This window comes from Leopardus geoffroyi, chromosome B2, assembly GCF_018350155.1.
Source record: "Leopardus geoffroyi isolate Oge1 chromosome B2, O.geoffroyi_Oge1_pat1.0, whole genome shotgun sequence".
Classification (NCBI taxonomy): domain Eukaryota; kingdom Metazoa; phylum Chordata; class Mammalia; order Carnivora; family Felidae; genus Leopardus; species Leopardus geoffroyi.
Window position 1 is genome coordinate 33,531,426 of NC_059332.1, and position 23,596 is coordinate 33,555,021.

Here is a 23,596-nt window from a genome sequence, read left to right on the forward strand (position 1 = left end):
ATAAATAAATATTTTAAAAATAAATAAAAAAATTAAAACATTGATGTTTCTTATTTTAAGATGGTTTTATCTTATTACTAGAAAGGTTAAGTATCTCTTACATGTTTTTATAAGCTTTTGTAGTTTCTGTTTTGGAAGCACCATTTTGTAAATGTTGGTGTTCTTTTTAATTACTCATAAACCCCCTTATGTCAGAAGGAACTACCAAGCATACAAACCAGAGTCCCTAATTGAACAGAAACACATGATTGACAGCGTGTTCATCCATGCCAGAAACCAAAGGCCACTAAGGGGTTTGAGCAAGCTGTATTCATTAGAAAGATCAAAGAAATTGTTAGTAATTACATTAACTGCTCCTCTTAAGGTCTTACTTAAACTAGTGACATCATCTCCAGTCCCCACAGTAGACAACAACACAAATTGCATTTTTCTAAACATAACCCAAACATAAGCCAATGGATCCAGTGGGTTGTTTTTAATTACACATAAACATAGCATGAAATAAGCTGACAGTATACAACTGTTCAACAGACATACTATTAACAGCAAATACTTTTCTGCTGGGGGCCTGCCTGCTCCTCCAGGTGTTTGCAGCTGCCAGAAAGGAGGGCTATATTTAGAGCAGCTGCCTCAGGTCAAGTCTCATGCATTGGTGGCCTGTCATATTAGTCAGTATTGACCGGAATTACACCACCAACAACTGCCTGCCTGTTGTGTGTGTACTAAATAAAATATACATGCAGCAGAGCTCGGCCAGGGGCCAAACTGTTTGCTTGACTATTCAATAGGAAGGCTTGGACTTTAGTCTTCTCAGCAACTTCCTTCGCTAGCTGACTGTGATCCAAAATGAGTAATACGTGACTGGTCAAACTTGGGGACGCCCAGCCTCTACCACCCACAAACAGGCCTTAGGAGTGTATCTGGAATCAGTCTTACACTTAGGAATCAGGGATAAAATGAGGAAAAGGAAAATAAGCCTAGTTTGCATTTTGTTCTTCTGAAAACTCTGTGTAAAAGCTATGTGTCCACCCTTTTATAAAGATGATTTTTCTGCCACAGAACTCCAGCAAGTAGCCTGCTGAATTGTTTTCTGTTCACTTGGCTGTAAAATATGCTCGGGAGGGAAGAAACTATTTGTGCACTCAGGACAATTGCCAATTCTCATCCCCAGCATGTGTCATATTTCACCACTTGGCTCTGCCTGATATCAGAAAGGACTTCAAGACCACTGCAGCAGAAACATGAATAAGTTCAACTACCTTAGGCAGATCTGTCCCCTTAACTCAAATCTTGTTTCACACAGACCAACTCATCCCAAAGCTAAGTCAACAAAACCATTCCTTTGTACCTGTATTATATACATAATTCAGTTAGAGAAAGATTAAGAAACACTTTTAAATCCCAAAGTGAAAATGAAAGTACTAAACTGGACTCCTGGCAGGAAGCAGGAGTAGAGGATGACAAAGCAAATTAACTTCCCAAGTACAAGGCCAAGAGTGGACTTTAGCCCAGTGGCGCTCTAACCCATATGGCAGGTACACAGTTCAAAATGTGGGTACACGATTTCTCCCACTTGGACCACTTAGATCACTGCCTGACTGGACCAAGCAACGGCAGAAATAGACCAAACAGCTCCAATTCAATGTGAGAACAAGTAGATATGATAGCATGTATTCCCGTTCAAATCAACATACTCAGCTATTATTAGCCAACAAGAAATTCTACGTGAAATAGAGCTGGCTGAGGAAATGGGAAAAGGGAGAACACAGACTCTGTATTCAGCCTAGTCTGAAAGTTTAAGCTTCCAGGTTCCCTCACTGTTTGCACTCGAAGAAGTTTTAACCTGATTTCAGATTAAACCAAAAGCACCCTGAAGAACAAAGGAAGGCAGTGTACCAACAGGGAAAAGGGCACAGGCCAAGATGATGGTGATGGCTGTGAATAAACTTAATGCCACAGAACTGTACACTGAAAAATGGTTAAAATGGCAAAATTTTACATTGGCTTTGTTTGGAGGCAGCTCCTACACCTGGCTGTGGGTCTTTGAACAAGGGGCTATGTATCTATGTCCATTTACTCATCTACAAAGCTGAGTTTTTTGTATCAAAAGGCTGATTTATATTTTATATTACCAAGTTGGCATTATAGGGCTGGCTGTGCAAACTGCATGAGACAATGTGTGTAAATGCCTTAGGGTTGGTGTTCAACCAACATTTAATAATGAGCATTTATTCATGTGCTAAGCACTCAACCTGAGACTAGGGATACAACAGCTAGCAAGACGGGTGAGGCCCCTACCTTTACAAAGCCTAAAGTCCAGCAGACTGCAGCAAACCAGGGACATTCAAAAAGGGTAACACCAACTGCCTCTCATACTGAGGCTATCAGCCCAAGGCAGCTTTTCCTACTTGAATAAAAAATGGGCTTGGTGCACAACAGCTTCAACTATTCTGATAATCAGGTTAACCTGATTCAGTGTAGAAGAATTTGGTGATGTTGATAAGTGTTCTCTTATGAAGTGCAGTTTTATAACTCAGAAGCAATATTGCCAAACATTAATTTTATACAGGAAGCCTTAATGCACTGACAAGTAAATAATTTGCCCCAGGCTAGACCGTCAATTATTAGGAGAATTTATTCAAAGGCATAAAACTTTTAACTTATCCAGAACTTTCCAATTACCTAGTAACACTCTGAACACTTTGTTTTCTTTTATACATATATGTGAAAAAATAATATTTTATTTATTTTATTTTATTTATTTAGAGCTTGCTAGCAAGTGAGCAGAAGGGGCAGGGAAAAGAGAGAATCCCAAGCAAGCTCCACACTATCAGCATGGAGGCTGATGTGGGGCTTGAACTCACAAACCGTGAGATCATGACCTGAGCCGAAGTCAGACACCTAACCGACTGAGCCACCCAGGTGCCCCTGAACACCTGTTTTAAGAACATAATAATTACCATCATAAATTCTATAAACAAATTAGTTGTAACCTTCCCTTAAATTGAACTACTGAAAATGGTCAAGTATCTAATCTTGCAAAAATTCACAAACACAGAACATTTATTTTTGTACAATGTATATACATACATAGATCAGATTACTGATATTATGAAGAAAATTCATCTATGTGCTGCATATATAGTCAGGAACATCATCCAAAAATATGGAGGTAGAAAAGAGTTAAGAAATTCAGGAAATCAGAATTCAAGAGGGAGTATCAAAAGTCTAAGTATTAGCTCAGATTCCCAGGAAAATAAAATTAGGTATCTTTTCTTTCCATTCTCTGAACAAAAAACTTAAAAAGATCCAAATTATTTAAGAGAAAAAGAAAACTACCCAAATTTTGGGCACAAATGGGAAATCAGAATAATGAACTAATCCAGTTAAGCACAAACAGTAGCATCTTTGGACTGTAAGCAATACTTATTCCAAACCACAAGAAGTTTCTCTCACCTTTGCAATGCCAATGATACTGCTACTAAGGCCACAAGCCCACGAGTGTGACTGCAATTATCTCTGAATGACTGAAAAATCTGACTAGAAAAGGGATCAATAAAATAGGTAAGGGTCTTACTAGGGCTTTCCAACATCAACTTAGTGGGAATTAAACACGGAGACCAGAAGAGTCAATAAGTAAGTACTTGTGACTACTGTGAAGAAACTAAAAATTCATTAAACCAAAAAGATGACTGCAGGTAGGGAACAGGAGTGGGCTAAAGAAGACTCCACATTTTCAAACCTAAAAGTTAACTTGTGGATGACACTATTTAGTATGTGAACACAGTGAGGAAAAAAAAAGAACTTGTGAACATTTCATTAAGAGGAGCAAGTTCACACCAACATTTACCTACTTCTTAGAGCCTTAGCAAGTCCAAGATTGTTTCTTCTCTCTTTTCCTGGCTATCTATTGATCCATTATTTTTATTACTTTTTAGAATTGATCCTTTTTGTTGTTGTTATTTATTTTTGAGAGAGACACAGAGCACGTGCAGGGGAGGGGCTGAGAGAAAGGGAGACACAGAACCCGAAGCAGGCTCCAGGCTTTGAGCTGTCAGCACAGAGCCCGATGCGGAGCTTGAACTCAAGAGCAGTGAGTTGGATGCCCTGAGCCGAAGTTGGATGCCCAACTGAGCCACTCACGCGCCCCTAGAATTGATCTTTCTACCTACCATCAGCAGTTATACCTTTTCCAAATAGAAAGTAAAAACCAAGCATTCTGCCATAAAAAGGCAAGGTGGTGGCACTGTTCTAGATTTAAAGAGATATAACAACCAAAAGGAATACACGGTCCTTCAGAATTGGGTTCTGATTTATTAAAAACACAAAAAAAGGGGCGCCTGGGTGGCGCAGTCGGTTAAGCGTCCGACTTCAGCCAGGTCACGATCTCGCGGTTCGTGAGTTCGAGCCCCGCGTCAGGCTCTGGGCTGATGGCTCAGAGCCTGGAGCCTGTTTCCGATTCTGTGTCTCCCTCTCTCTCTGCCCCTCCCCCGTTCATGCTCTGTCTCTCTCTGTCCCAAAAATAAATAAACGTTGAAAAAAAAAAAATTAAAAAAAAAAAAAAAACACAAAAAAAGGGTTATAAAAGACACATTTGGAGACAACTAGGGAAACTTAAACACAGATTAGATATTTCTTATTAGTAAAAATTTTTGTAAATTATTTTTGTATCTCAGTATGTGGTTACTTGAAAGAATACCTATTTTTAGGAGTACCTGGGTGGCTCAGTCGGTTAAGCGTCCGACTTCGGCTCAGGTCATGCACAGTTCATGGGTTCAAGTCCTACATTGGGCTCTATGCTGACAGTTCAGAGCCTGGAGCTTGCCTTGGGTTCTGTGTCTCCCTCTCTCTCTCTGCTCCTCCCTCATTCATGCTCTGTCTCTATCAAAAATAAGTAAAAGTTAAAAAAAATTTTTTAAATGCCTATTTTTAGGAGAAGCATGATGAAATATTTAAGGATGAAGGGTTGTGACGCCTACAACTTTCAAATGATTCAGAAGATGTTTATATAGAGAAAACAGATTATGACAAAAATGTTTACCACTGTTGGATCTAGGTGGTAAGTATAAGGGTAAATACTACAATTCTTTAAATTTTTCTGTAGGTTTGAAAAGTTAATAAAAAGGCAAATGAAAAAAAAGAGAGAAGGAACCCTTTTTCCTGCCACTGGAAGATATCAAGAAAATTCAGTAAGTAGAATTCATCTTGGAAACATGAGGAGACCTACTGGGATGGGGATGAGGTTGATATGTTAAGGATGATCAATCAGAAAGAAGGAAATAATTGTTGTGTGCTTGATGATATAAACCACTAAATTAAACTGGCAACCCCAAAGCCAACTTACATTGGGTAATTCTTGTCATCGGAGATAATAAAATTAGCTTATTGTTAGTTTAAAAAAAAAAAAAGATTCTAAAGACACTGCAGATTCAACACTGGCATTACAGAAGTTTAGTTTCTAAGTGCCTTTAGATAATGTCATGATCAACTATTTTCTCTTTTTAAAAAAAATTGAGGTGAGATTCAAATAACATACAATTAACTAAAGTATATACTTTAGTGTTATTTAGTGTATGTACAATGTTGTGCAACCACTACCTCTAGTTTCAAAACTTTTTCATCACCTCATACCCAGTAAGAACACCCATTAGGTAATCATTACTGATTCCTCCTTCCCCCTATTCCCTGGCAACTACTAATCTCTCTGTCTCTATGAATCTGCCTATTCTGGATAACTTATATGAAAGGAATCATATAATATGTGACCCTGTGTGTCTGGCTTCTTTCACTTAGTGTTATACTTTCAAGATTCATCCCAAATTGTAATCTGTTGATCAGTATTTCATTCCTTTCTATGGCTGAATAATATTCCATGAAATGTACACAACCACATTTTGTTTACCCATTCATCTGTTAATGGGCATTTGGGCTATTTCTACTTGTTGATTATTATGAGTAATGCTGCCGCAAACATTCCATACAACTGTCTGTGTGAGCATATGGGTTCATTTCTCTAGATATACACCTAAGAGTAAAACTGTTAAGTCATATGGTAATTCCATGCTTAACTTTTAAAAAAATTTTTTAATGTTCATTTATTTTTGAGAGAGAGAGAAAACATGAGCAGGGGGAGGGCAGAGAGAGAGGGAGATGCAGAATCTGAAGCAGGCTCCAAGCTCTGAGCTGCCAGCACAGAACCCGATGTGGGACTCGAACCCACCAACCATGAGATCATGACCTGACTGAAGTCGGCCGCTTAACCAACTGAGCCACCTAGGCACCCCTATGTTTAACTTTTGTGTGTGTGTATTTTTTTTGTTTTTTGTTTTTGTGTTGGGAGGGGAGGGGGGAGAGGCAGAGGAGAGGGAGAGAGAATCCCAAACAGACTCCATGCTCAGTGCAGAGCCTGATGGGAGGATGGATCCCACAAACCTTGAGACTATGACCTGAACCAGGCACTAAACCAACTGAGCCACACAGGCACCCCATGCTTAACTTTTTGAAGAGTCACCAAACTGTTTTCCATAGCAGAACCATTTTACATTTGCACCAGCAATGTACAAATGTTCCTGTTTCTCCAAATCCTCGCCAACACTTTTTTTTTCCAATTATAGCCTCCTACGAAATGTGAAGTAATATCTGACTGTGGTTTTGATTTGCACTTCCTTAATGACCAATGACCATAAACATCTTTTTTATTTACTTGTTGGCCATTTGTATAGCCTCTTCAGAGAAATCCTTTGTTCATTTTTTGACTGAGCCGTTTATCTTCCTATTGATGAGTTGTAAGAGTTCTTTATATATTCTGGACAGTAGACCCTTATCAGATAGACAACTTACAAATAAGCTGGTTTTTCTCTTTTTAATAATGTCCTTAGATACACAAAAGCTTTAATTTTGACAAAGTCCAATTTATCTAGTTTTTCTTTTGCTGCTCATGCTTTTGATGTCAAATCTAAGAAATGATTGCCAAATCCAATGTCATGCTGATTTATCCCTATGTTTCTTGTAATAGTGTGATTGTTTTAGCTTTTATATTTAGGCCATTTATCTGTTTTATTTAATTTTTTTAATGTTTACTTATTTTTGAGACAGAGAAAGAGAGAGAGAGCATGAGAGAGGTTGGGGCAAAGAGAGAGGGAGACACAGAATCTGAAGCAGGCTCCAGGATCTGAGCTGTCTGCACAGAGCCCCACGCGAGGCATGAACTCGTCAACCGCGAGATCATAACCTGAACCAAAATCGGACGCTCAACCAACTGAGCCACCCAGGTGCCCCATTTTATTTAATTTTTGTATAAGGAGTAAGGCAGGGGTCTAACTTCATTCTTTTGCCTGTGGTTATCCAGCTGCCCCAGCATTGCATGTTGAAGAAGATCAACTATTTTCGAGGGAAAAAAACAAGCCAGACAAACTCTTGGGTGTGGGTAGGATCCTTCGCTATTTAAGACCCTAGCTCTTGGTAGCTCTTGGTGACTCTTGGTGACACTTTACATGTCAAGTCCAATCAACAGTGAAGCTCAGATTTGGGTTAAGTGGGAGAGCAAGTTGAGACACGCGTAGCACCTCACCATACCTCAAGTGTGGTATATCCGTATGCTCAAGATCACCCTAAATGATATCTCCTAATCCCACCAAACAGTTTCTAGGACTAAAGGAACCAACAGTATTTATCTTAGAATCTGTCAAAGTATATTATAAGCACAAAGTTTTTCCTTCTTTGCCAATCAGTAAGTATACAACATTTACCCTTTTTTTTTTTAATTTAAGTTTTAACTCATTCATGACTATAGGTACTGTAAGCATAAAAATAAATAAGACAAAGTCTTTGCTACAAAGGAATGTAAAATCTATTAAGAAAGATTTGGGAACAGATAATCACAACTCAATGTGATAAATGTCAGAGAAGAAACAACCAAGGAATATGAAAGTACAGAGGAGGAAACACCTAATTCAAACTTAGTAACTGAGGGAAAGCTTCGTTAACCAGATAATATCAAAACTGATGGACTTGTTTACCACCTAGAGGAAGGAAGGAGCAGTTAAATAGAGGGAGAGTGCGTGCAAAGGCCCACAGACGAAGAAGAGCTGCCTCTTCTCTCTGGGATTGCTGTCCTTGTCCACGGGAAAGCACATATAAAATAAGAACATAACGTATTAATAAGTCAGTCTGCTCCAAGCCACAACTGATAGTCCAGGAATGAATGCCTGACCCAAAGCTGAATCTATCTGAATGCTTCCCCGAAAACTTTGGGACTGGAGCCGAAAGAGATGGCAATCTCTCCCTGTACTGGGAGCTTTTTAGTGCCATGTTTTGCCCATGGGACTAAAAGACACAGAAAAGCAGTCTTCAGAGAAAAAAGACCACAAACTCACAAGCAGCCAGAAAAAGAGAGGACTGACAACATTTAAGTCCCTGGTTCTGGTTGTTTCTGAGGCCCAAATGAATTTCTAACTTAGGTTCTAATATATCTTCCCAGTGTCCTCATTATTCTCATTTTCACTCAGGCTAGTGTGACAAGGTTCTGTTCACCACTTCTAAAAAGTCCTAACTGATACAAGACTGAGGTATTGCAAAAGGAACAAACCCTAAGTGTGTGACAAAATGAAAAGAGGCCTCTCCCACCTCAGGCTGAGAAGCCAGCAGTCCTTGTGTGTGGCAAAGCAGTTGGTTACACTCCTTATGCACTCCAAAGCTACATGGTGCTTTAGGAGCTTTGAGCAACAAAAAGAAATTGCCCACAGAAGACTATGCTAACTTCAGTAAGGTTCTACAAAACAATCCAATCTGCAAAACACCATCCTGTCCAATCCAGTCTCCTAGAGAGGAGATATGACAAATAAGACAAGAATATAATGATTAAGCAAAGGCCTTTCTGCCCTAAAGCCATGGATCCGAAACCTCTATTGATCAGATAATTACTCTGCTGAAATTCACCAAGTGAATTCCTTGTGCCACTAAGAAACAGGGAGACCCTGATGAATAGGATGTAGATAACCCCTTTCAAAACCTTTGCATAGGGTTCCCCCAAACTGCCATTCCCTCCCCTCATTATAAAGTGTATCTGACAGAAATAAGGCTGGGGAGGGAGTAAATTTATGGGGATAACATTCCACAGAGGTTTGAGAAAGCTCTAAATCCAGAATTTTCCACCTGCCCTGAGGTAGAGACCTTTAAGCTGGGAAGATAAGCAAAACTAAGGAGAATTAACCTGGTCCCAGGTATTCTCTTCAGCAATCTTAGAGACTAAAAAGCCTAAATATTACTGGGGTTGGGCTTCAAAGGGAATGCACCAATATGCAATGGATAAGCAGTGAACTGATGTTTGAAAAGAGTGCCATCATCAGGAGGCTGTAATTCTTTAAGTGTGAGTTATTTTTGAGAGAAAGAGCACGCAGCAGAGGGAGAGAGAGAGAGAATCCTAAGCAGGCTCCACACAGGCAGTGCAGAGCCCTACGTGGGACTCAAACTCACAAACCATGAAATCATGACCTGAGCCAAACCAAGAGTTGGATGCTCAACCAACTGAGCCACCCAGGCACTCTAGGAGGCTGTAATTATTACACTCCTAGTCAAACCCTAGGTCCAAAAAGTGGCATCTTATTGGAAGGAGAAAGCTAAAGCAGCACAGCCCTCATAAAAAGAACTATCTCCCATCCTGTCCCCTGTGCTCCTCTCAAGGATGGTCCTGAGTAATATCAGACATGGTAAATCTTTTGGGGGCAAGCCAGGCTAAAGCCTTCAATCTTCTAACAGTGAAATGAGTTAACAGGTGACCACGAGACTTGTTGATTGTATTTTACTGCTCCTGTCCTGTAGAAGATAGCACATGCTCTGTATTCTTTCTGCTTATAACCCCCAGCTGAGAATAGTGCCCGGCACATAGAAGGTGCCTAATAAATGGAATAAACTGTAACCAAAATATAGTATTTTTCCTTTCTCCTTTTTATCTGCTTTTCCTCTCATGATGGGATTATATTAGAGAGGGCAGAGGAATGATAACAATAAAAAAAAAAAATGAACTATCATTTAGCCTACAGGCTGCAGGATCATGCAAATGTTTATCTGGACCAATCAAGAAGAAAACAGGGAGGGGCGCCTGGGTGGCGCAGTCGGTTAAGCGTCCGACTTCAGCCAGGTCACGATCTCGCGGTCCGTGAGTTCGAGCCCCGCATCAGGCTCTGGGCTGATGGCTCAGAGCCTGGAGCCTGTTTCCGATTCTGTGTCTCCCTCTCTCTCTGCCCCTCCCCCGTTCATGCTCTGTCTCTCTCTGTCCCCAAAATAAATAAACGTTGAAAAAAAAAAAATTTTTAAAAAAATAAAAAAAAAAAAGAAGAAAACAGGGAAAGCACGGCTATCATCCTGAGGCCTTCAGCTGGTGGGATGGGGCACCTTTAACAATAAGTCAAAGTATGATAGCTGGACCTGACTAGAATCATATCCCATTGGGGAGAGAGATGACAGCATTTGTAGTTGTTACTTATTGAGACAATGCTCTCATTTCCACATATGATTCCTCAGGACACAGTGAGGTCATTCCACAGTTAAGTGAGGGTGGGGGCACCCCAGAATTTAGAAGTGAAAGTTTTTCCCACAGTATATGAACTATAAACTACATATTTAGGAGCTTTGGACAGTCACAGTTCCATTCAGCAGAGATAGAAGACCACTGCAAACACCTACATAGAACAGACATACAAAGAAACCAGAAATATTAAAAAAATTGTTAATATTTACTTATTTTTGAAAGAGAGAGGGGAAGAGAATGTGCACATGAGCAGGGGAGGGACAGAGAGAGAGGGAGACAGAGGATCCCAAGCAGGCTCTGCCCTGACAGCTGAGAGCGCGATGGGAGGGCTCAAATTCACCAACCACGAGATCATGACCTGAGCCGAAGTCAGATGCTTAACCAACTGAGCCACCCGGGTGCCAGAAACCTGAGTTATTTTAAAGTCCAGTTTTTCCTGAAGCCCAAACATATTCAGGTCTTTGGGTTCTGTGTAACATAGCAACATCTTTAAGATACCTCCCCCAACTCCAACATACACACCTTTAGCATTATCCAGTTTGAAGTGAGTTTGGGAGTGCCTGGGTGGCTCAGTTGGTTGAGCGCCCAACTCCTGATTTGGGCTCAGGTCATGATCCCAGGGTTGTGGGACTGAGCCCCACGTTAGGCTCCACACTGAATGTGATTCTCTTTCTCTCCCTCTGCCCCTTTCCCCTGCTTGCACTCTCTCCCTCTAAAAATAAACAGGGGAGCCTGGGTAGCTCAGTCAGTTAAACATCTGACTCTTGATTTCAGCTCAGGTCATTATCTCATGGGTCATGGGATCGAGTCCCATGTTAGGCACTATGCTGTTAGCATACAGCCTGCTTAGGATCCTCTCTCTCCCTCTTCTCTCTGCCTCTCCCCCATTCACACACTGGCATGCTCTCTCTCTCTCTCTCTCAAAATAAACTCAAAAAAAATTTTAATAAGTAAATAAAATTAAAAAATAAAAATGGAGTGATTCTGTTACCTACAACATAATAGGTCTAGATTAATCCAAAATTACATAGTAAGTTCCAGAGATAGAGTCTGTACATGCGGTGCAAAGTCTATTATAAGAGGCAGAAGAGGAGCTGGAAAGGTAAATTAAAACTTAACTCAAATCCAGGAATCCCACTTTGGGGTATATACCCCAAAGAACTGAAAGCAGAATCTCAAAGAGATAACTGCACATCAATGTTTAGAGCATTATTCGTAACAGCCAAAAAGTGAAGGAAAGCAAGTCTCCATCAACAGGTGAGCAGATGAATAAAATGGTATACACATACAATGGGATATTATTGTCTTTTTGTTTTGTTTTGTTTTTTAAGTTTATTTATTTTGAGAGAGATGATGGGGGGGAGGCAGGCAGAGAGAGAGGGAGAAAGAGAATCCCAAGCAGGCTCTGCTCTGACAAAACAGAGCCTGATGCAGGGCTTGAACTCACAAACCCTGAGATCATAACCTGAGCCGAAATCAAGAGTCAGATGCTTGGCCAACTGAGCCACCCAGGCACCCTAAAATATTATTCAGTTTTAAAAAGAAAACCTGGGGGCGCCTGGGTGGCTCAGCTGGTTAAGCGTCCAACTTCAGCTCAGGTCATGATCTCACAGTTAGGAGTTCGAGCCCGTAGTCAGGCTCTGTGCTGACAGCTCAGAGCCTGGAGCCTGCTTCAGATTCTGTGTCTCCTTCTCTCTCTGCCCCTCCCCTGCTCACGCTCTTTCTGTCTCTCAAAAATAAACATTAAAAAAAAAAAAAAAGGAAAATCTGGGGTGCCTGACTGGCTGAGTCAGAAGAGTATGCGACTCCTGATTGTGGGGATTGTGGGTTCTAGCCCCGTGTTGCATGTAGAGATTACTTAAATAAAACTTTAAACAAAATAAAGGAAAATCATACTAAACTTTGAAGATGTTATACTAAGTGAAATAAGCTGTCACAATTGTTCCACCTATATGAAAGTAATCAAATTCATAGACACAGAAAGTGGAAGGATGACTAAAAGGGGCAGAGGGAAGGGGGAAATGGAGAGTTACTGTTTAATGGGTTGAGTTTCAGTTTTGCAAGACGAAAAAGTTCTGAACGTTGGTTGTACAACATGCTTCCCACAACTGAACTGTACATGTGAAAACGATTAATATGGCATCTTTCAGGTTATACGTACTTTACCACAACTTTTAAAAAATTTAATCAGGATGGGACCAATATGTTTCATTAAGAAATTTGGACTTCTAAAAGCAAAAGAGAGCATCTAAAAGTTTACCAAAGAAACTTTATTGAAATATAGTTTACATAGCATAAAATTCACCCATTTCAAGTTTACAATGAGTTTTTAGTAAAGTCACTGAATTGTAAAACCATCACCATGTTTTAGAACATTTTCATCAGCCCCATAATGTCCTACTCTCCGTAACATGTAAACATTAGGGTACATGAATTAAGGCTGCTAATCAGCTGACCTAAAATGGGGAAATTATCCTGGATTATTCCAGGGAACTCAATGTGATCACTTCTTTAAGAGTGGTCTGAGGGAAATGGAAGAGAGAACCAAGGAGATAGCAACAGGAGGACTCACTGACTTTGAAGATGGAAAAATTAGGCCATAAGCCAAGGAATGCACGTAGCCCCTGGAAGCAAGAAAAGACAATAAAAGGGATTCTTTTAGCAAGAGCACAGCCCTGATAACACCTTTATTTTAGCCCAGTAAGACCCATTGGGACTTCTGAATTCCATAATTATAAAATAATAAATTGGTGGTTTTTTTAAAACCACTAAGTTTGTGGTAATTTACTACAGCAGCAAAAAACTATGAATGTCTATTTGTTATATTCTATTTTGCTATATATTTGAAAATATTCATCACAAAAGGAAAAAAAACTATGAATATGAAGCAGACTAAAGAAGGATCACAATTTAAAAAGTGCTGAGTCATTTCCTTCATCATAACTCCACTTTTAAGAACCCAATTACCCATTAAAGATGCATATTTAGAAATAATTCCCATTTTTCTTACTCCCAACTTAACAGTCATGAATATTTCCTAAAAAGTAAACAATCACTAGGTTCAGTGCCAACTGAAATTTTTTAAAATACTAACTAGAACGGCCCAGAGGAGACATGAAACGTATGATACCCAAAAAGTCCCAGAATGACGAACAGAAAACGTGATTCAGACAAAAAGCTATCTTCATAAACAAAACATCTGTGGTTTATTGTTGTTCATGAAACTTTCTTTGGGACATAATTTTAAGTAGCAGTTACGAAATGATCAGGTAAATCTATAATTATGGTTTTCAAAAGTATGTTTACCTAACAGAAAACTTACAATAAGCCAGCAATGGTCAAATGCATCTTATCCTGCTGCCTAGTCAGAGAGCTAACACTAGAAACTTCGGAGGGGGGGGGGGGAGGAGGGTTGTTTTTTAAAAAAGGACAAAGTGCCTAAAAGCTAAACTATAAACAAATACTCCATTCTCAAATGTTTCCGCATACAGAGAAGAATGCATGGGCTTTGAAAAGAAATACTCTACACCTTTGATTAAAATGCTCTATACCTGTCTAACTGTCTTACCTTTGCAATTTCTTGATGGCATGCTACAGAGGCCTGCTTCAAAGCCTCTTCAGTTTCACCTCCCCTAAAGAACAATGCCAACCACACCATCTTTGGAGATAATAAAAAGTAAACCTCAGTATACCTCATCTCCAAAAATGCGTACTATGGTACACATCTAAGAGTGAATCTAAAACCCTTATGTTTTCAATCTTATTTTCTCCCTTAACAAAAAGGTAAATAAACCTTGACCAAGTTCTATGTAATATGATAAAGCCAATGCAATTTATCATCACTACCAAATAATGCCACATGGCATTAATGCCAACTCTACTCATTCTTCAGCCAACCCATCTCCAAATACTCTATGGTTATATTTGGCTACTCTCTGGTACATGAGATAGGTACCTTTAAAAAGCTACATACTTACAGCTAGGAGACTAAACTAAATTAGATGAAACTTGGTGAAATACAATAAATGCAGATTTTATGATAGCTCACAAACCTGAGAGGAACAAGCCCCTCCCCCCTTCTTTACACACTAATAAAATGACAGTATAAATATGTCAGAGATTGCTGCCATTTTTGGTAACCACTGAGAAAAAACAAGGAAGACAACATTTAAAGACTATTTCCTTTAAAAGTTCTATGACACTTGCAAACAAACTCACATACTCTTTAATGTTTTCATGTTCTCGGCAACTAGCTACAGATGACAAATAGTCTAGATAACTCATCCAACTATGGCATTTTTATACATTACAGAAGAACAGGATTTTTTAAAAAATAGCTACTTACATGACACTGCATACTTACCACCAGTTAGATTACTACCAAAAAATCACAAATCCATCCAAAAGAAAACAGGAAAAAAATCTATCCAATTTGGTTTACAAAGAAAAACTAAAAAATTGAGGAAAAAAATGTTCTATAGCTTTTGCTAATTCTTCCTTAAAAAGAGTGGTCTCTCAAAGAGAGAAGAGCAGCAAACACCCCAAAATAATGGAAACACAGCAAAGGAGCTTATATATTTCAGGCTTCACAAAAGTCAAGGAGATCTCTCTCTTCAGTACTTTTCTTGGGATCCTCTGTGTCTGAGGGTAAGGCAAATAAATACACTTACTTCCACACTATTAAGATACACTAAAAAATAAGCATAGGGGCGCCCGGGTGGCTCAGTTGGTTGAGCATTCAACTTTTTTTTTTTTTATTATTTTTCAACATTTATTCATTTTTGAAAGAGAGAGAGAGAGAGAGACAGAGACAGAGCGAGCATGAGTGGGAGGGACAGATAAAGAGGGAGACAGAATCTGAAGCAGGCTCCAGGCTCTGTCAGCACAGACCCCAACACGAGGTCAAACTCAACTCATAAACTGAGAGATCATGGGCCGAAGTCAGATGCTTAACCAACTGAGCTACTCATGCACCCTGAGCATAGAACTCTTGATTTCAGTTCAGGTCATGATCCCAAGGTTGTGGGAGTAAGCCCCGCATTAGACTCCAAGCCGAGCATGGAGCCTACTTCAGATTCTCATTCTCTCTCTCCCTGTCTCCCCTTTTGCTCCTCTCCGCCACTCATGCATGCTCTCTCTCTAAAAATAAACAAATAAATAAATAACCTACCAAAAATCTTCATTCCCCATAAAATCCTTCATGATCGAATTGGTAAGTTCCACTTAAATATCAACAGTAACTTTACAAAAGACTTGCCAATAAATGAAGAAGGAACAACAAAATTAGAAAATTACCTTTTCGCAACCCACTCAAGCAATAAATGACTCAGGGCAAGGATCATCAATGGATACTAATACAGTTGGGAGAAAGACTGCTGGGGAAAAGGATACGCTCAGTCTTTCACAGATTACTTATTAATTACAAAGGAAAAAAAGAGGTAGATGCTATCTTAACCAAATATTCAAATTTAGCATAATAATGGGACAAACTACAACATTTACCTCTTGATGTGATGCAAGAGAAGACATAGGATCATCCATGTATTCTCTCTAACAAAAAAACGTTTAACCTGAACCTGTGAGGAAACAATCAGACTAATCAACAATATAGGACACACTAGTGGACAAATGGGCTGGACTCAAAAAATGTCAATGTCATAAAACATCCAAATGACAAAGGTGAGTGAAACTTGCTCTAGATTGAAGGCAAGTAAAGAGACATGACAACCAAATATAGCATGAGATGTATGAGAAGATCCTGGATTAAAAAAAAAAAAAAAGTTATAAAAAACATTTTGGGAACAAATAGGGAAATCTAAACACGGAATGTATACTGGATAATACCATTGTTTCCATGCTAAATTCCTAGAGAGTGACAACAATATTACAGTAATACAGGATGAGACCACTGTTCTTAGAAGATCTTTACTGAAGGGCTAAGGGCTGAAATGCCAACCTCTCTGCAATTTATCTCAAATGGTTAAACAAAAAATATATAAATCTATAAATCTAGACAGAGTATTCTTATATATTGCTGGTGGGAATGTAAGTGGTAGTTGCTTTGGAAAAGAATTAAATATAAAATGGTAGTTACTTCGTAAAAAAGTTAAATACAAAATAGCAATCCAAGGACTAGGTGGGCTCAGTCAGTTAAGCATCTGACTCTTGATTCTGTCTCATGTCATGATCTCACTGTTATCGAGTTCAAGCCACAGGACTCTGCACTGGCAGCATGGAACCTGCATAGGATTCTTTCCCTGTCTCCCTCTGCCGCTCCCCTGCGTGTGCTCTCTCTCTCCCCCTCTCTCTCTCTGAAAATAAACCTTTAAAAAAAAAAAGTTGGGGTGCCTGGGTGGCTCAGTCAGCTCAGGTCATGATCTCACAGTTCCTGAGTTCGAGCCCCATGTCAGATTTTATGCTGACAGCTTGGTGCCTGGAGTCTGCTTCAAGTTCTGTGTCTCCCTCTCTCTCTCTGCTCCTCCCCTGTCATGCTGTCTCTCTCTCTTTCTCTTTCAAAAATAAACATTAAAAACAAAAAATTTTAAAAAATAAAAGCAATTCATTTCTAAGTATCTACTCAAAAGAAATTAAAACATATGGGGCACCTGGGTGGCTCAGTTTAAGCCACCATCTCTTGATTTCGGCTCAGGTCATGATCTCACAGTTGTGAGTTCAAGCCCTGCGTGAGGCTCTGTGATGGCAGTGCAGAGCCTGCTTGGGATTCTCTCTCTCTCTCTCTCTCTCTCTCTCTCTCTCTCTCTCTCTGCCCTTCCCCTGCTCTTGCATGCTCACTCTCTCAAAATAAATATTCTTAAAAATATATAAAAATTAAAAAACATGAATGCTTCACAAACAATATGCTAAGTAAAAAGAGCCAGATACAAAACACCACCTATTATAGGATTCTACTGATATTAAAGGTGGAGAAAAGGCAACTGTTTAAAGACAGAAAAAAGATCAGTGGTTGCCTGATGTTGGGGCATGGTAATGGGGATTAACAGTAAACAGGCAGAAGAAATTTTACTGTATGATGAAATATTATACAACTGGATTCTAGTGATGGTTCCTCAATTCTGTAAGCTTACTAACAATCATTCAAGTATCCACTTCAATTGGGATAATTTATGCTGTGTAAGCTGTACTTCAGTAAAGGTACTTAAAAATAAAACAAATGTGGGGGCGCCTGGGTGGCGCAGTCGGTTAAGCGTCCGACTTCAGCCAGGTCATGATTTCGCAGTCCGTGAGTTCGAGCCCCGCGTCGGGCTCTGGGCTGATGGCTCAGAGCCTGGAGCCTGTTTCCGATTCTGTGTCTCCCTCTCTCTCTGCCCCTCCCCCGTTCATGCTCTGTCTCTCTCTGTCCCAAAAATAAATAAACGTTGAAAAAAAAAAAATAAATAAAATAAAACAAATGTGGTAAAATGGCGATTATATAGGTATTCATTGTGCTAGTCTTTCAATTCCTCAAAATAAAAAGTTGCGAGTAGATCAGAATGAACTCCGCAAAACACACGCACACCCCAAATTTAGTGTTCATTAACTGCAGATTACCTAAAGGAGGTAAAGAACACTGGGATCTAGAGCCAATTTCTATCCAAGGATTTGATTAACAACTTTTCTCAACTTAGGTGTTATTTTTTCCTAATTACATTTATTTATTGTAGGAAATTTAGGAATTAAAGAGAAAAAGATCAAGAATTAAAGTATAAAAAGGAAATGAAAGTATAAAAAAGGAAATAAAAGCCAACTATAAGCTCATAGCCAATGATAACGATTTATAATTTGTTCTTGATCCTTCAGGTAAAACAGTTCCACTTCACCAAAGAAAAGCTATCTATATACGTAACATCATTACAACCTGATCAACTATTCAATTGGCATGTTGAAATTTTATATCACATCCCAATCATATAAATAATAAAAATGAAAAGGCAAAACTGAAAATTTTAGAGACAAATCCAATGTTTCCTTTCAGTTTCCAATGAAAAATTGCATGCACTGGCGTCAACTCTCCCCCAAAATCCCTCCTAAAATACAGGTATGCAGGGTGTGTGGATGGCTCAGTCGATTTAGCTTCCCGACTTCTTTGTTCCTGCTCAGGTCATAATCTCACCGTTCGTGGGTTCAAGTCCCTCATTGGGCTCCACACTGACAGTGCAAAGCCTGCTTGGATTCTCTCTCTCTTCCTCTCTCTGCCCCCTCCCCTGCTTGCTTGCTCTCTTTCAAAATAAATAAGTAAACATTAAAAGAAATAAAATAAAGGCAGGGACTCCTGGGTGGCTTAGCCGGTTGAGCATCTGACTTTGGCTCAGGTCATGACTTTGCAGTTCACAAGTTTGAGCCCTGCATCAGGCTCTGTGCTGACAGCTCAGAGCCTGAAGCCTGCTTCGGATTCTGTGTGTCTCTCTCTCTGCCCCTCCCCGACTGGTTGGCTGGCTTGCTTGCTTGCTTTCTCTCTCTCTCTAAAATAAACATTAAAAAAGCTAAAATAAAATAAAATACAGGTATGATGCTATAGATTGAATGAATGTTTGTGCCCTCAAATATTCACATGTTGAAACCTAACTCCCAATGTGATGGTGTTACAAGGTAGAGCCTTTAGAGATAATTAGGTCATGAGGGTGGAGCCCTCAAGAATGGGATTAGTGTCCTTATAAAAGACACCCTAGAGAGCTCCCTCACCCCTCAATTTTGTGGGGTTACAATGAGAAGTCAGCCATCTGTGAACCAGGATCAGACCCTCACCAGATACCAAATCTACTGGCACCCTGATCTGTGATTTCCCAGCCTCTAGATCTTGTGAGAAATAAATGTTTGGTGTTTATAAACCACACAGTCTATGGTGCTGTTGTTATAGCGGCCCAAACAAACTGAGACAAATGGGGAGAAAAGTCATAAATTCATGAGGACAAAGTGAACAAGTGAGGAAGCAACATTTGATGCTCTGGAAGGTAGACAAACAAGTGGTAAATGACTTAGCCAACCTGAGAAAGCTGAATCCTCCTCAGCCAGCAGTGGGGAAAAGTAGAGAAGCAACCCGACTTAAAATGAGGATTCCCAAAAGGTTCAGGAATTAACAGCACCGGGTACCCTACAAGTGAAGGTGAAGATATGGATAAAAACAGGAGAGGTTATGCATTTGCCTAAACCCAACCGTTAGATCTGTCTAAACACTGCACACGTAGCCTGGTGAATGCCCCACCCTGGAGGAAATGGGTGGGGCTTTTTAAAGCTTTCACTTAAAAACTACAATCAGGTCCACAGCTTCCAATCCACTTTCTGTGTCCTACTTTTAAATAGGAGTAGACAGCCAAGAACAACCAAATACTTAAGGTAAAGCATTGAATATGAAAGAAAAAGACTAAAAAGTAAGCAAACAAAAATGGCAACTTGAAGATCTCCCAGAAAACAGAGCAAAAAAAAAAAGAGTCAAAAGATGAAAAGAGAAAAGACAGAGGACCAGACCGGAAGATCCACTATCTGAAAAATAGGAGACCTAAGAAAAGAGAACACAGAAAATGAAGGGAAAGAAATCAAAGGATTAACTTAAGAAATCTCCCAAGAAAAAGAAGACAGTTTCCGGACTGAAAGGGTTCTCCAAAGCTGAGCACAAGGTATGAAAATACATGTTGAAATGTATCCCCATCAAACTTGAGAACACCAGGGACACAGCAAAGTTACCAAAAGCTTCCAGAGAGGGAAAAGACAGGATTCATACAAAGAACAAAGTATCAGAACAGCATCACATTTCAACATTTCCACGGAAAAAAAGAAGACAAAAGAGCAGTGCCTTCAAAATTCTGAGAAAAAATATTTCCAACCTTAAAACTGTTACCTAAGCAAACCTGGATATCAACTAAGCATCAGAGAAAAATATAGTTTCAGAATACAAAAGTCTCAAATTTTATCTCCTCTGCACTCTCAGGAAGTTTAAAAAAATGGGGTCCAGGAAACAAGGTTTCCAACAAAGGGTGGGGAGTAGGAGGAGTGTGAAAGAAATCCCCAGGGTACCCAGAATAAGAGCTGTGGAGCACACTCAGAACTCAACCAGTCCAGATTAGAGTAGGTCAAATGCTCTGGAAGAAAGTTCTTCAAAAAGCTTAAACTGGTACAACACCGTCTGAACCTATGAAGAAGAGATTCATGGTTGGTAAGGACTTTGAGAATGACTTAGGAAAAAAATATCTAAGAGACTGAACAAACCAAAAGCTTACACATTACCCTTGGGGCAGCAAAAGATTGTACAGAAAGGGAAAATGAATCTAAGTATACTAATAGCTCGAGTGTCAGTAAGCATTTAAACAGTTAAAACAACAGAGACACTGAAAACTGACTTCTCTAAATTACAAACACTTAAAATGGGAGAATGGGAGACAGGGTAAGTGAAACTAACAATTACCATGTGCCAGGGCACAGCTCTAAATCTTTACACATGTTAATTAATTCATCTTCAGATAAAAAAGGATATTGTCTTTATATATGAGGAAACCAAGGCACAGAGAGGGTAATAACTTGCCAAAGTCACACAGACAGTACATAGCAGAAACTCTGAACTTTGCTCTTTTCCACCACACTGGCTATCAAAGAATGAAATCCTCATCTCCCTGTGGGAAATAAACAGATTATAGTTAAAACAGAAGAAAAAAAAAATCAATAGAGAGGCAAAAAATCTCAAAATCAGTTGAAAGAATTGAAAAAGATTGCTTCTGGGAACTGAAAGAAGGAAAAGGGGGTCTGGAATTCCTGGTTCTTTTAACAAGCCTGTAGAAATTTACTTTACTCTTGGAAACTATGTGCATTTATAACTTGGAAAAACTAAAAATTACAAGAAGATGTACTTGCTTTTAAAAATATTTTAAGCAAACCTTAAAACTTTTATTCAACCCTAGAAAACTGGAGATAAACAGAGGAAAAAGTGCAAAAACAAGCCCAAGTGTGTGTGTGTGTGTGTGTGTGTGTGTATATATACATAAGCATTTGATACATGATAAAGGTAGCATTTCAATCTTTGGGAGGAAATATGATTTTCTCAAAAAAATGGAAAACCAACTAATCATTTGCAAAACATGTCAGGATATTGACCTCCCACAACACTGCCAAATACATTTTAACTATATAAAAGATTTATGTAAATTATGCAATCATAAAGAAAACAGAGGTAAATAATAATTATGTAACAATTATGCGGGGAAAAGATTTATAAACATGAAACCAAAAGCAGAAATGAAAAAAGAAAAGATTGCTGGATTCAATTTCATAAAAATTCACAAAGAAAGCGCCACAGAGTTAAAAAAAAAAAAACAACAAAACATTATAAGCCAAGTTAAAAGAAACTGGAGGAAAGGCAAGTATTTAATAAGAAGTCCATTTCCTTAATATATAAACAACTCAAACAAGTTAATGAGAGAAAGAATAACACTCCAGTTGAGACAGAGAAGAAAACACAAATAAGTCACAGAAAAGTACAAATGGCCTCAATAAAGCTGGGGGAAAATACAAATAGCCAATAAAGATATGGAAAGATGTCCTACCTCATTCATAATTAAAGCAATACAAATTAAAATGAATACATTTTAACCTGCCAACCAGCAACAATGCAAAGACAAAGATCATTCCTGGTTGATAAAAGTGTGGCAGAACAAGGACTCTTGGGGCGCTTCGGTGGCTCAGTCGGTTAAGTGTCCAACTTCAGCTCAGGACATGATCTTGCGGTTTGTGAGTTTGAGCCCCACATCAGGCTCTGGGCTGACAGCTAAGAGCCTGGAGCCTGTTTCAGATTCTGTGTCTCTCCCTCTCTCTGCCCCTCCCATGCTCACTCCGTTTCTCTGTCTCTCAATAATAAATAAACCTTAAAAAAAAAATTTTTTTTTTTTAAAGGCAAAGACTCTTGTGCAGGGACAGTAAAAATGAAAATTGTTATAATATTTTTGAAGTGAATTTGATGTTACCTATCAAAATTTAAACTGCCCATACACCCAGCCCCAGCAATTCCACTTCTAAAACTGTACCCACAAGTATACAAAGATACCTGTACCAGAGCAGCTTTATAAAAGCAAATACTACCTGGAAACTAGCTGTCCATCACTAAGGAAATATTTAAATTAAATATAGTCAGCCAAAATGAATAAATACCATGCACCCATTAAAAAAAATGACGTCCACAGTATACTATGAAGTTAAATAAGCTAACATATATATACTATATATAATACGTATACCTAGGTTCTGTGCGTGTGTGTGTATGCGCACACACAAGTTTTCAAGTGTAAGGGAGGAGAGAAGACCTCTACAAGAGATGGTACACCTACAGATCATGCTTTCAGAAAAATTCTTGACAACTGAAGTAGACGATGGATCTGAAATGACCTGGCCTAAAGTCCGTACTTAACAATATACCAAAGTTTGTTTTAAGGCGCTGTGGAGGAAAAAACTTCCCAAAAAGACCTAACATTTAAGATCTAAAGACATCTATCAGGAACTACTTTCACTGACAAAATTTTAAATATCTATGTAGAAGACAGTTCTTTTTCAGGAAAAAAAAAAAACTGTAAGAGGAGGGATTTAAATCTGCATGTAGAATGGAGGGAAGTATAGTAATAACTTACTAGCATACATATGGACTCTCTGATCAAATACAGGCCCACAAAGGTACACAGTGTCTCTGAAAAAATAGACTAATGGCTACTTTTGCAGAGTGAGTTGAGGGAGGGAAACACAGCGATCTATGTACTATCTAAACTTTTCATAAGAAACACATATCCATTTTATAATTACATTATCTAAATAAAATTTTTAAGAAGTTAAAACACAAACAGGAAACTGGAAAAACGTGCAAAATCTAACTTACAAATATCAATTTTTAAAATGACAAAGATGCAAGTGTGTCTGGGTGGCTCAATCAGTTAAGTGTCCGACTCCTGATTTCAGTTCAAGTCACGATTTCATGGTTCGTGAGATTGAGCCCCATATCAGGCTCTGCACTGACAGTGCAGAGACTGCCTGGGATTCTCCCTCTCTCAAAAATATATTAAAAAAAATGACAAAGATGCCAAACAGCAAGGACCTTTACAG

At 39.0% G+C, this 23,596-nt stretch overlaps 1 protein-coding gene across 3 annotated transcripts in view; it reads right to left on the minus strand.

The window, feature by feature from the left end:
- ILRUN (inflammation and lipid regulator with UBA-like and NBR1-like domains) overlaps positions 1-23,596 on the minus strand; it is a 96,960-nt gene that overhangs the window by 59,552 nt on the left and 13,812 nt on the right. Inside the window, exons 1-2 of one of the 3 annotated variants that reach the window (XM_045497971.1) lie at positions 11,648-11,738; positions 1,189-1,195 (exon numbers count right to left, since the gene is read on the minus strand). The exons of the other annotated variants lie outside the window; for them this stretch is intronic. Of the exons in view, the coding sequence (XP_045353927.1) occupies positions 1,189-1,195; positions 11,648-11,723 (83 nt within the window). The 5' untranslated portion in view covers positions 11,724-11,738. Of the gene's footprint in view, positions 1-1,188; positions 1,196-11,647; positions 11,739-23,596 lie in introns of those variants that run through there. 3 annotated transcript variants of the gene reach the window in all.